At 42.4% G+C, this 13,737-nt stretch overlaps 1 protein-coding gene across 1 annotated transcript in view; it reads left to right on the top strand.

Moving 5' to 3' along the window:
- The window catches only part of ALK (ALK receptor tyrosine kinase), a 1,019,362-nt gene that overhangs the window by 972,014 nt on the left and 33,611 nt on the right, over window positions 1-13,737 (top strand). The window contains 4 exon segments of the mRNA XM_020983767.2: window positions 426-612; window positions 2,764-2,854; window positions 2,996-3,060; window positions 4,037-4,166. Of these exon segments, the coding sequence (XP_020839426.1) occupies window positions 426-612; window positions 2,764-2,854; window positions 2,996-3,060; window positions 4,037-4,166 (473 nt within the window).

Consider the following 13,737-nt stretch of genomic DNA (forward strand, 5'->3'; position numbering starts at 1 on the left):
GGTGGGTAAAGAGGTTATGTGACTTACTCAGGGCCACACACATTCTATCCATCATCAGGCCCATACAGTAGCCTTTTTTCAGCACTTTCCATAACCTAGGATTCCCTGGTATAACCTTGAAACCCCAAGGACTCCTCCATGACACAAAGGATCACTGGAATAGGTCTTTAATGGAGAAATCACAGTAAGCATCAAGAGCTCTCAGAGTGGACAGATACCATGCTGCTTTGTAGCTTAATACTCCTCAGGGTATTTCAGCAGGGTGCTACTGTGTTCAGATTCCCATTCTTCTCACTAACACATTAATGCAGTCAGTCTGTGATAGACTTCTCAGCAAGATGCATCAGAAATGGCCCTAGAGCTTGGACGTTCCTTGGGCTGTGCCCAGTAAGCCTCCAGCTGCGTGGGTTTCTCTCTGTCTCCAGTGTACCGCAGGAAGCACCAGGAACTCCAGGCGATGCAGATGGAACTGCAGAGCCCCGAGTACAAACTGAGCAAACTGAGAACCTCAACCATCATGACCGACTATAACCCCAACTACTGTTTTGCTGGCAAAACCACATCCATCAGTGACCTCAAGGAGGTGCCTCGGAAAAACATCTCCCTCATTCGGTAAGTCCAGTCCACTCTCTCTCTGACAGCTGGAGTCCAAGACGAGGGTGGCAGCATCCAAGATGGCAGAGCTCAAGATAGCAGAAAGAGTCAGAAAACCTGGGTTCAAATCCCAGTTCTGCTAGTTACTACCTATGCGACCGTGAGCAAGTCACTTATCAACTCTAAGCCTTGGTTTTCATCTGTAAAATGCAAAAGCTGGATTAAATGATCCCTGTGGTTCTTTCTAGCTCTAGAGTTCTGGACTTGAAGTCAAGAAGACTTGGGATCAAATCCCAGTTCAGATGCTTACTCTTTATGTGACTCTGGGTAATTTCTCTGTGCCTCAGTTTGTTCATTTGTAAAATTAGGGGGTTGAATTCAGTGCCTTCTATGATACTCTTCAGTGCTGAATCTAAGATCCTGTGTATGTCATGGAACTGAAGACTTTCAACGGAATTGGTCTGATGTTGACTGCCAACAGGATTGAGCTCTCACATTCCCAATGACTTAGACCTGGCAGGAAAGTCAGGTGGGAGTAATCTAATCAAGCCCCCTCATTTTAGGAAGTTTTTCTAAGAGATGATTAGGCTCTTTCCTCAGAGCATCTCACACAGCCTCTACAGGAGGGAAGGATTTCATCTAATCATTCTTTCTGTTAAAAAATATACTTCTGCTGCTTTATTATAATTTACAGCACACACTTCACAATTCTAAAGAAAGCCAGAGATTTCATTTTTAGACTGTTTTCACTACACATTTTAAAGGAGTTCTTGATTTTCACTTTATATCAGCAAATTGAATGAACATTTGGTTATTATACTTACCAAAGCCAATAAGAGCAGATAACTTTCAAGTCATTGAGAGGTAAATTAGTTCTGACTTCACAATGATATCTGGGGAGAAATTTTTATCCTGCAATATTATTAGGAAGACAGCATCTGTTATCAATATTACTGATATGGTGGGCAGTCTGGTGGACCTGGGTTCAAATCCTTTGTGATATTGGGCAAGTCAGCCTTTCTGGGCCTCAGTTCTCTCATCTTGAAAATGAAGGGGTTATACCAGAGGTGGTTTTAAAACCTTGTCTAGCTCTAAACCCCATGATCCTCTGAGGAAAGCCAGGCTCAGAGATGGGGTCATGGAAGCCTGTCCCTGCTGTCCCAATCCACAAGGCCCAGTGTCAGTTTAAGGCAGGAAGTGGAAAAGGTAATTTCAAGGCTGAATAACCACATGTCAGGTATGATGTAGAAAGGATTCTTGTTCAGGTATGGGATGTGGCCTGTAAAGTTCCTTCCAATTCGGAGATTCTGGGATCTGTGAAAAACAAACAACATTTTCTTTTATTTAACTTTAAAAATGTAATTATTCTACCAATTTTTCTTCAAAAAATTATGTGTACTTTTAACAAAAAATTTTTTTTAACTTTCAATAACAAATGTGAAATGTATGACTTTTTAAAATAGTATTTCAAGCTAGTCAACATGAGAAGCTTGTTATGAAGTAACTCAAGTCTTCTCACACATAAATACATTTGAAAAGAAAGAGGAGCTTTCCTGCTTTTTCAATTCACAATGATTTCTCAGTTGGAATGAATGTATTCAAAAGAAGCAAACCTTTTTTCATGCCTATAGAAGGATCTGTTTTTGTTAAAACCAAGATTATCTCTTCAATCTTTTGCAAATCTAGATGTTAAGAGATGGGTTCATTGATGATTTTCTGTAAAATTTCATCATTAAACAGCTACTGCTTATCTTTGTTGTTGTTCAGTCAACTCTTCATGACCCCAGCTGGGTATTCTTGGCAAAGATACTGGAGTGGTTTGCCATTTCCTTCTCCAGCTCATTTTGCAGATAAGGAAACTGAAGCAAACAGGATTAAGTGACTTGCCCAGGATCACACAGCTACTAAGTGTCTGAGGCCAGGTTTGAACTCAGGTCTTCCTGACTCCAGGTCCAGTGCTCTATCCACTGTGCCACCTAGCTGCCCTATTGCTTGTCTGGTCCATCCTAAATCCTTTAATACTATACATTATATATTCCAGAAAAACAGTTACTGGATAATCATGTTATAACCAACTGCTTAAGCCTGTGAAGGGGGCTTGCACACCACCTGTGAATCTACCACCAACCTGCCCCTAGTTCATCTCACCCTTTCTTCTGGTTTGTCCAGGGGTCTGGGCCATGGTGCCTTTGGGGAGGTGTATGAAGGACAAGTGTCTGGAAGCCCCAGTGACCCCAGCCCCCTGCAGGTGGCAGTTAAGGTAGGAATAACCAATATTCCCACATGACCTGGGGTAACAAGGTCTGAGTCACTACTTCTGAAAAGTATACCATCCGTCATGCATCCTGACTTATAGCTTTTCCCTTCTCTCTTCTCTCACTCTTTCTATGTCTGCATCCAGACGCTTCCAGAGGTGTGTTCAGAACAGGATGAGCTGGATTTCCTCATGGAAGCATTGATCATTAGGTAAAGCCACCCATCTTCCACTGAGTGCAGAGCACTCATGGAATGGGGAAGTCTCAAAGGGAAGGTGATCTTCACATCCTCTGAGTCTACTCTTCCACTAAAGTTTAGAACCTCTGACCACAGTAAAACTGTCCCCAGGGAAACGGGAAGAAATTCCAGTAGTGTTATGACCTGAACAGCCAGCCACCAGTTCCTATTGATAGAGAGAAGCTACCATGTCCCTGCATGCCACTTCTGTCCCCTTCTACTTTTCTATGATCTTGAAAATTCCCAGTAATCTGGGGAAAGATCCCTCATCCCTTCATCAGACTCAATATAGTAGACATTTTGGGGTCATAGTAGACTTTTATATGGGTGGGAAAGTTGAGGTACGGCATTAACTAGATTGATCTCTCAAGGTTACTTCTAAATACATGACAATGTATTAAAAAGGCCATTATCTAAACCAAGCATCCCAAGTGCCCTGTGGTTCTTGGGGTCCTCTGGAACCCTAAAATTACTCCAACCAGCTGACTCTAGCAGGACCTTACCTGGGCTACTGTTGCCCAAAAGGCGACCAGTTTTATGTATTCTAGAGATGTCTCTTTAACAAATGTATAATTATTTTAACAAAGCAACCATTGTATTTTAAATTTTTTAATTGCTTTAATTATAAATGTGGTCTGTTTTTCAAAAATATTAGGATGTTTCAAGCTGATCGATATGAGAAGCTTGAAATATTGGGTTATAAAGCTAAGTCAAGTCTATGTGCTCACAAACAAAAAAAGAAAGATGAGCTTTCCTGTTCTTTCAGTTTGTAAATGATTTCTCAGGAAGAACTCTGAATGGGATGAGGAAGAGTAGAGCAAATGGCTAGTTACTGAATGGGCGTTGCCTCAGTCAAACTGAGACCTGTTAATGAGTGCAGTTAGACAGCTGAACAAGTCTCTATTTTGTCACAGCTAATTTTTGACACTCCCTTCTTTTTCTTCTGCAGCAAATTCAACCACCAGAACATTGTTCGCTGTATTGGGGTGAGCCTGCAGGCCCTGCCCCGATTTATCCTCCTAGAGCTGATGGCTGGAGGAGACCTCAAATCCTTCCTTCGGGAGACTCGCCCTCGCCCGGTAAGTGAGTCTGATGGGTAAGCAGTGTGACAGATGGTATAATTGGGATGGGACTGAATGATCTTGAAAGTCAGTGCATGCTAGCAGTTCAGGACACAAGGGAAATCAACTGATGGTCTGAATAAAGGGAATGACCAGGAAGGAATAACTGGACAATGGTAATAGTCAAAGTATACAAAGCCAATGGAAAAATTTCAGGCTTAAGCTAATTAACTAATTAACTTTTGTACTAATTAATTTTTAAATCTGGTCTAATGGGAAAAGAATTGGGCTAAGAGTCAAAAGACCTGATTTGTTATCTGAGTTCTCAGTCAGGGACCCCATAAGTCTCCACGAACCAGATTTAAACCTACTTAAACCATAGGATTTAGGGCTGGAATGAACCTGGGAGACTGTCTAATCCAACTCTTCATTTCAGCCCTAACCTCTCTCCTTGCCTCCAGTTTCATTCACCAGCTGACATTTAGCCATCTTGAACTGGAGGTCATGTTTTATCATTGCTGTTCAGTCATTTCAGCCATGTCGGACTCTTCATGCCCCCATTTGGGGTTTTCTTGGCAAAGATGCTGGAGTGGTTTGCTATTTCCTTCTCCAGTTCATTTTACAGATGAGGAAACTGAGGCAAACAGAGTTAAGTGATTTGCCTAGAGTTGTATAGCTAGTAAGTGGCTGAGGCCACCATTTTCCTGGTCACCCAGATTCACACCTTCAGTGTCATCCTTATCTCTTCACTCACATTCACCTGACATACCCAAATCTTGTTCTTCTCTTCACAACATCTCTTACATATATAGGTATATATAGGTAGATACACATATATGTCTACTGAGATACAGATACAGACATAAGAAAGCAAACTAGACAGAGAGAGTTGTGAAACCACTGCTAACTGGCTGTCTGACCTTCACAAAGTCACTTCCCCTCTGGGGTCTTTAGTGACCTCATCTATAAATTAAGAGGATTAAAATAGGTGATCATTCAGGGGGCTTCCAGCCATAGCATTCTGAAACATAAGAAATGCTTACAATGGATCATAATAATGGTTCAGCTCTAGTCCATGGGGTCTGGAATTTATAACTCTGTATTCGACGGTGGCACAAATTAGTGGACTTAATTTGTTGTTCAGTCGTTTCTGACTCTCTGTGACCCCATCTGGGGTTTTCTTGGCAAAGATACTGGAGTGATTGGCCATTTCTTTCTCCAGCTCATTTTACAGATGAGAAAACTGAGGCAAACAGAGTTAAGTGTCTGGCCTAGGGTTGTATAGCTAGTAAGTGTGTGAGGCCAGATTTGAACTCAGGAAAATGAGTCTTCCTGATTCCAGGTCAGGTACTGTATCCTGTTTTTTAGCAGCTACTTTTAGCATCACTTTTTAGAATAACTAATATCAATAATTGGCATGTATATAATGCTTTAAAGTTGGCAAGGCATTTTTTATAAGTTACCTCTGATCCTCAAAATAAGCCTGTGATTTTGTTCACTTGTTTTACAAATGGGGAAACTGAGACTGAGAGAGGTTAAGTGACTTGCCTAGAATCACACTGCTAAGTAAATGTCTGAAGCGTTATTTGAACTTGGGTCTTCTCAACTCTAAATCCTGTACTCTCTATCCACTATGTCACCTAGCTGCAAAAGCAAAGACATTCTAGCAGTGGGCAGCATGACAGAGAAGAGGTGGTGGGGACATATAGTCAACAAGCACTTATAAAGTCCTTCTCTGCACTGGGCACTGTGCTAAACACCAGGAATAGTAGACAAACAGTCCCTGCCCTCCAGAAGCTTACATTCTAATGGAAGAAGACATCACACAAAAGAAAGATGGAAGAGAAGTAAGCTATCAGGCAGAAAGCAGCATACCTCCTTCCCAACCCGAGGGAAGATGAACACTCTACACCCAGTCTGCCAAAGAAAGTACTTGAAAACTGCTACCATATGTGGACTTGTGAGAGCTTGAACAAGTCTCTGTCTTTCAGACTCAGCTCTTTATCTGACTGGAGCATATGACTTCTAAGACCCTTCCAACTTCAAATTTATGATCCTATGAATTGAGTCAAATTGAATTGGTCATGAAAAAAATGATAATTTGTAAATTCTCCAGGCACTGTTCATAGAAATCAGGATGGAAGTCAGTAATAACTACACCACCATCCAGGCTAGGCTTTATACCCTGGGTTCAGAGGTTGCCCTTAGTGCTTTCTACTAAAGCTAGAATTCCCCTTCCTCGACTAGTATATCCTGTTGTTGTTGTTTGTCCTTCCTTCTCTAAGAGGACCAAGACATCAGAGAGGTGATGCCATGACTTGCAAGTGAAGTGGATTTAAGTGAGGAAGGGCTGTGCAAAGCCACCAGCCTCACTGTTCTCCTCCAGAGCCATCTGGGGCCAGTGGCACAACAACAACATCCTCTGGGAGAATTCCCCTTCTTCAGCTATTGTATCCTATTAGTGAGCCCAGTGAACCCAGAAGCAGCCCTCTTTCCTGAATCTGAAGGGATGTATTCAGGTGATAGTCACAGATATGTCTGAGAAGCCGAGGGGAAGCTGGTGGCCCCAAGATTCTCCAGCGGTACATAAGAAGCCAAGAAGAGATCATTTCTGCTATCACACCCAAAGGAAAGAGGGCTGCATATTAAGCAAAAAAAAAGTCATGTGGAGCTGAGATTTGCTGCTACAGGCTAATAACTGACTATGAATAGGAACTAAGCCATGTGGGCCTCGGCACAAGGTCCGGAACCTATGATACCCCAGCTACCTCTTTGCTGGCAAAGGAGTCAGTCTCCTTTGATGATGACAATTCCTTCTGGTATTTTTTTCTCTAAAGGATTCATCACCTACAAACCACCCATCTAATGAGGGTGAGAACAGCAGCCTGCAGGCTCACTCCTTTCTCTCCTCCCCCACCATCTTCCCTCACCCTGAGCATCCAGGCCAATAGCTGCCCATGCCAAGCTCTGACCTCAGACAGCAAGGGAAGGAAGGAGCTCAGACAAGGTCCAAGGCCAAACAAAAAGTGGTTGGAAGGGAAGAGCCAGTGAAGTGATGGCTTTCCAATGTTAATGCCCCATATACTTCCTGAATTCTTCACCCCCTGCTCCCCTATTCTTTCTCTACTTGACCCAGTCAGTCCATCAACCAGCCTGTATTTAAGCACAAACAATGTGCCAGGCACTGTGCTCAGTCATGGGGATGCAAATAAAGGCAAAATAAAAACAAAAACAAAAACAAAACCAGGGTCCCTGCCCTCAAGGAGTTCAACAACTATGTATATACAAGATGTAATAGCTAATAAAAATAATAGCTAACATTTATATAGTGCCTACCATGTGCCAGGTGCTGTGCTGAACACTTTACAAATATCTCATTTGGTCCTCACAACAACCCTGGGAGACAGGTGCTATTATTTCCCATTTTGCAGATGTGGAAACTGAGGCAAATATGGGCTAAGTGATTTGCCCAGGATCACTCAACTAGTAAGTGTCTGAGGCTGAATTTGAAATCAGATCTTCCACTCTCTGGTCCTCTACGGTGCCACCTAGCTTCCCCGAAGCTGTAGACGTACAGTGTAAATAGGAGGTAGTCTCAGAGAGAAGATATCACGGGAGGGACTGGGGAGTAGAAACCAGGAAAGGCCTCCTGCGGAAGGTGGCATTTAAGTTGAATGAGGCAAGGGAAGCCAGGAGCCATATTTTTCCCATAGAGCTGATTTCTCCTTTCCCCATGACATTACTAGCCCCTCTAGTCCTTTCTTTCCTCTTCCCTCTCCTCCTCCTTTTCCCACTCTGGTTCCCCCTTCCCCATCCTCCTCTCCTCCCTCTTCCCCCTCTCTTTCCCCCTTCTTCTCCCTTCCCCTCCCCCTCTTTCTCCCCCTTCCCCTCCTTTCCCTCCTCCTCCTCCACGACTTTGGTCTCTTTTCACTTTCTGAGCTGATTCAGTCAATCTAGAGACTGAAATCTAGAGAGGGAAATGACAGATATGGCTTGAAAGGAACTTTTTCAAATCTTCAGTGGAAAGAACAGGGGATAGTTTAGCCTGCAGAAGAATAAGACTAAGGGGGATCATGGTGGCTGCCTCTAAATATTTGAAAGGCTATCATGGGAAAGAAGGATTAGGCTTGTTCTGTTTGATGCATAAGGGCAGAATCAGGAGCAGTGGGGAGACATGGCCAAGGAACAGATTTAGGTTCAATGTCGGGAAAAAATTCCCAACTTATCTTCCTTAAGGGCGGGGACCTTCTAACTTTTTGCTTTTTTTGTATTCCCAGCACTTAATAAATGCTTATTAGCATTATTAGCTAGGGATATACTGGAGCCAGCTTCCACTCATTCCTAAGAGCCAATAGTTAAATGTTAGGTGTGAGCATTTATACCTTGGAAATCAGGCAAACACTACAAATCAGGGTTTGAGTTAATGTCTTGTTGATTGTCTAGACTTAAGAAACTAATGGAGAAAATAGTAATAATGAAGATTAAACTTTAAAAGAGTATCAAGCCTTTTTTGGAGAGCTGGTTGTTATTAGCACACCCCTAAGAACTGTCCAAAAGTAGAATAGAGTTCCTAAAGGGCTAATTAGTTCCCCCTCTTTGGAGGTCTTCAAGCAGAGGCTGGATAAGTACCTGTAAGATATGTGTTGGTGGGATTCCTTTTTGGGTATGGATTGGACTAGATGGTCACTTAGGCACCTTCCAATTCAAAATTCTGTGATTCTGTGATAATGTAAAAAAGCATTTATTAAGCTCCTACATTGTGATAGGTGCTGGGGATACAAAAAAAAAAACCCAACAGACTCTGTATTCAATTAGAGGGAAACAACATAAATATATACAAATAATGTAAATACAAAGCACATTCAGGGATTGTTAACAATAGCACATCAGGAGATATGCCTTGTTTAGGATCTGGCACTTGAGCTAAGCCCTGAATGGAACCAGTAATCAATCCCAAGAGGCAGAGTTGGGGAGGGAGGAAATTGTAGGAATGACTCAAAATCTGTACCTGTAACAAAGTGTAGTGGTGGGATACAGATTGCTACGTGTGGGGAATAAGAATCAGCCTAGTCAGTTTGTCTGGAACTTAGAGTGTGTGAAGGGGAGGATCAGTAACTTAGTAGGAAAAAAAGGGGTAGGACTGAAAGCAGAGAGACTGAAAAAGTACAAAAGAAAAGACATTCTGTATGGTGTCAACATGGGAGAAATGGATTAACATTGAAGGAGGATCTCCAGAACTTATGAAGATAACAGATGTACCTGGGGCTTGGAACCAGAAGGCTGAGGTTCTCCGATTCATTAAGTGACTGTACTCAAGACCCTGCCCATCTCTTTACCCAGTTATCCCGACTCCCATAGAGGAATTAATATCTGCCCCATTCCACCATAGGGCAGCTAAGCAGGGCAGTAGATAGAGCTCCGGGCCTGGATAAGAAGAGCTGAGTTTAAATGTGGCCTCAGACACTTACTGGCTGTGTGACCCTGGGCAAGTCACTTAACCCTGTTTGCCTCGGTTTCCTCATCTGCAAAATGAGCCGAAGAAGGAAATGTCAAACCCCTCCAGTATCTTTACCAAGAAAACCAGAGTTGGGCACGATTGAAATGATTCAACAACAATATTCTGCCATCCCAAGGGCACTGTGAGAATAAATGATGAGAGCTGAACTCGGTGGGGAAACAGTTTAAAATCATCCAAGAGCCACTTGAGAAGGAGAGAGGAACGGGGGAAATCCTCTACCCTTCCCCCACAAGTTCCCTTGGGAAAGTGGAAGCCTCTGTGTCCTCAACGTTTTCAGCAGCAGCTAGAGCAAAGAGCTCATTACAAGGAAGGGCTTTCTAACAGTAAGAGGCACCTGGTAAAGAAGCTGCTTCAGCTTTCTCGAGTTCAGTTAATGAATCAGTCAAGCAACAAGTATTTCTTAAGCCCTTACTATGTGCCAGGCACTGTGCTAAACATGGGGGACCCAAAGAGAAGCCCAAAACAGTCCCTGCTGTCAAGGAACTCACAGCTTAATGGAGGAGACCACAGTACATATAAAGGTATGTACAGAATACACACACAGACACACACACACTGAGTATAATACAAGGCACCTGAGAAAGGCTTCATCAAAAAGCGGTGCTCAAACTGAGTGTATACATTGGGATCACAAAGTCACAGACTTAAAACTGAGAAGCAGCAGTGGACTTGGACCTTTAGAACCACTCTCTAAGGCTTCTTCTGTCTTCGTCTTAAGGCAAGAACCTTACAGGTCATCTAGTCCAGGGGTGTTAAACTCAAAATAGAAACAGGGAAAACTATACCTAAAGATCCCTGCCTATCACATATTGATTTAGAAAACCACACGTTAACATTATCTTTATTCTATTGTATTTTTATTTTGTTAAATATTTTCTAGTTATATTTTAATTGAGTTCTACCCAGAGAGTTGCTGGCTTCCCTGTTACTAGAAATGTTAAAGAGATGATATGACTATTTGTTGGGGTGGGGTGGGGAAGGGAGTTCAATTCCCCATATGTATCCCTTGCCACCATTGTACTCTGTCTGTGCCCACTCTTTCCATGGACGCCATGTATATTTGTAGGAGAGTGTACCCCAGGCTCCTGAGTGAGAATATTTTGTAGATACTGTTCTTATTGTGCCATTTTAGTAAATGCCTTTGCTTTGGATCACTTGTGTCTACACTGGATCACTGCTACTTGGAAACACACCGGTGGGGACTTGTGAGCTATATTTTTGGAAGGCTGGCCTTGAAGAAGTACCCTTGAGCATGAGTCCTACGATGATATCCCCCCCCCAAAAAAAGTATCACTTCAATACTTCTAGGATCTCTGATTTCATTGGCCTGGATACTCCCTGCACTGATACAGATTACAATCTTGCTATACCAGATGGCCTTATGAGTTCCTAGACCTGAAAAATCAATCACTCTATAGCCAGCCTGCTGATGATTAGCTAGGTGGTAGGACTTATCATGGCTTGGCTCCTCTCCCTTCTATGCTATGATGAAGTGGTAGAGTAGGACCTTAAGTCCTTTATAGGCCAAATCCTATAAAATGAGCTGAAGAAGGAAATGACAGATTACTCCAGTATCTCTCTGCCAGGAAAACCCCCAAAGGGGTCAAGAACAGTCAGACACAACTGAAAAATGGCAAAAAAAAAAAAGTTTGTTCTGGAACTGATGTTCTTACTGCACTCTGGCTTCAGAACTGATCTCGTCAAAATGCCCAGGTTCAGATACAGTGATCATGAGGCCTTTTTCCCCTCTACTAACTTCGAGGGGCAGCCACCTCCTTCAAGGGCATTTTGTTAAATTATCCACATGAACTTTTACATCTTTGAAATCAGCAGACGCTACAGATCAAGACTTGGTTTGTTTCATTGATTGTCTAGACTTTAAAAAGTGATGAAGAAAATGTGAGTAATGCAGATAAAAGTTAAGCATGTTGGGCACACATTTTTTTTTTCAGAGAGCTGGTCTTTTAAACCTTTAGTAGTCTCCTACCCAAGAGACTAATTCCCACTTTTCAGGAGGGAAAAGGAGGAGGGAAAAGAATACACATTTATTAAAGACCCATTAAAGGCTTTACAAATATTATCTCATTTAATAAAATAAGACTTTATTTTATCAAATAAATTTAATTGTATCTCATTTAGGAACCTGTTGTTCAGGTTTTTGTTTTTGTTTTTTTTCCAGTGATGCCTCACTCTTCATGACCCCATTTGGGGTTTTCTTGGCAAAGACTGAAGTGGTTTACATTTCCCACTCCAGCTCATTTTGTAGATGAGGAAACTGAGACAAGCAGGGTAAAGGGACTTTCCCAGGCTCTCACACCTAGTCAGTTTCTGAGTCCAGATTTGAACTTAGGTTTTCCTGACTCCAGGCTTGGCACTCTATCCATTGTGCCACCTTGCTACCCAGGATTTTCTCATTAGTTTAGCCATTTTCATCATGTCTGACTCTTTGTGACCTCCATTTAGTTTTTGGGGGGGCAAAGATACTGGAGTTATTTGCCATTTTCTTCTCCCCCTCATTTCACAGGATTTAGGAACCTACAGAGCCCTTAAATCAATCCCTAGTTCAGCTCTCATTAGCACTTGGGTATAATTTTTTAAGTCACCCAAGCCTAGTTATTTATCTGCCTAAGGTAGGAGCTATATTTCTAACTGTTCTCAGGCATGCACACATACCTTCAAATGGTCTTCCTCCTTCCAAGCTACTCAGTGGCATCTTGCTGGACAATGCAGTTCTCGATGCCGACATTGTCTGAACTGGAACGATAAAGACTTTAACTTCTTTTTGAAGTGCACAAATACATGGCCCAAATAAGATAAATTTGTTGAAATTCCTCTAAAATAAAATGAAATCCTGACCACAGCGGGAGGCAGATGCTGTGAGGGCCCCAGGAGTGTGAACTGTTTACTAATTTTAAAATACACTTGTTCACGAATTTCTACATGTTTTTGTAGTCTATGTTCTCTCTCTCCTTTACATATGTATGCAAAATATATATGTATATACATGTACACATACATATATATGCATTTAAAATATACTTTTGGGCAAAGGGAAAGAAGATAGAATACCTATAGAAACTAGAGAGATGTAGCAGGGTTACTGGAAGCGAGGAAAAAAGTTGAAATTGTGTCACAAATAACTGTGTTGTTCCCTCCCCCCCCCCACCCCAGTCTATGGTAGTGGAAGCATCTAGTTAGGGTACTGAAGTAAAGGGATTGGCCATTGTTGTTAGTGTTGTCAATCAGGTGAAGCCCACCTCTCAAAATGCAGAGGAGTCCAAGCTGGGTTGAAAGCAGAAAAGTTTTATTAGGAGGAAAATCAGACACTAGTGCCGAGACCCCCAGTACAAGGTACAAAGGAGCCCACAGCCCAGGAGAGGCAAGGGAGATTCATACTTGAAAACCACAACAAGGAGGTTCAGGGAGGCTTTGGGGAAAGAATGGACAATCTTTCCCAGGAACAGGTGGACACAGAAGCAGGATGTTTTTGCAGGGACAGTTGACCACAAGGCTGGTTTGGGCCAGTCTGGAGGGGGCAGGGTGAGGTGAAGGGTACAGCTCAGTAAGGTCAGCCAATGAACACCAGCAAAGGTATCTGGGAGTGAGCATGACTTTGGCTCACTGCAGGCTGCTGACTGCCTCCTTTCAGCAAATAGGCTGACTCTGTATCCAGTGCATCTGCCTGGTAAGGTAACAAATAGAAAACAGACATACTAATCTCAAGGGTCCTTCCACAGTGGCCACTAGGTTTGGCTGTAACCAATGGGCTTGGCAATGAAAAGAACAGATCCAAGTAAGTCTTGGGGTTGGGAGGAAGGGCAATCTTCTCTCTCTTTTTTAAAAAATAATTTATTTTTAGTTTTCAACATTCACTTCCATAAGATTTTGAATTTTAAATTTTCTCTTCCTCCCACTTCTCTCCACCCCACCTCCCCCAAAACAGTGTGCAATCTGATATAGGCTCTATATATACATTCATGTTAAGCATATTTTCCTATTAGTCATGATGTAAAGAACAATTAGAGCTAATGTGGAGAACCACAAGAATGAAGCAATAAAACCAAACAACAA

The sequence above is a fragment of the Phascolarctos cinereus genome, unplaced genomic scaffold (assembly GCF_003287225.1).
Source record: "Phascolarctos cinereus isolate Bilbo 61053 unplaced genomic scaffold, phaCin_HiC Scaffold_2;HRSCAF=192, whole genome shotgun sequence".
NCBI classification, from domain to species: domain Eukaryota; kingdom Metazoa; phylum Chordata; class Mammalia; order Diprotodontia; family Phascolarctidae; genus Phascolarctos; species Phascolarctos cinereus.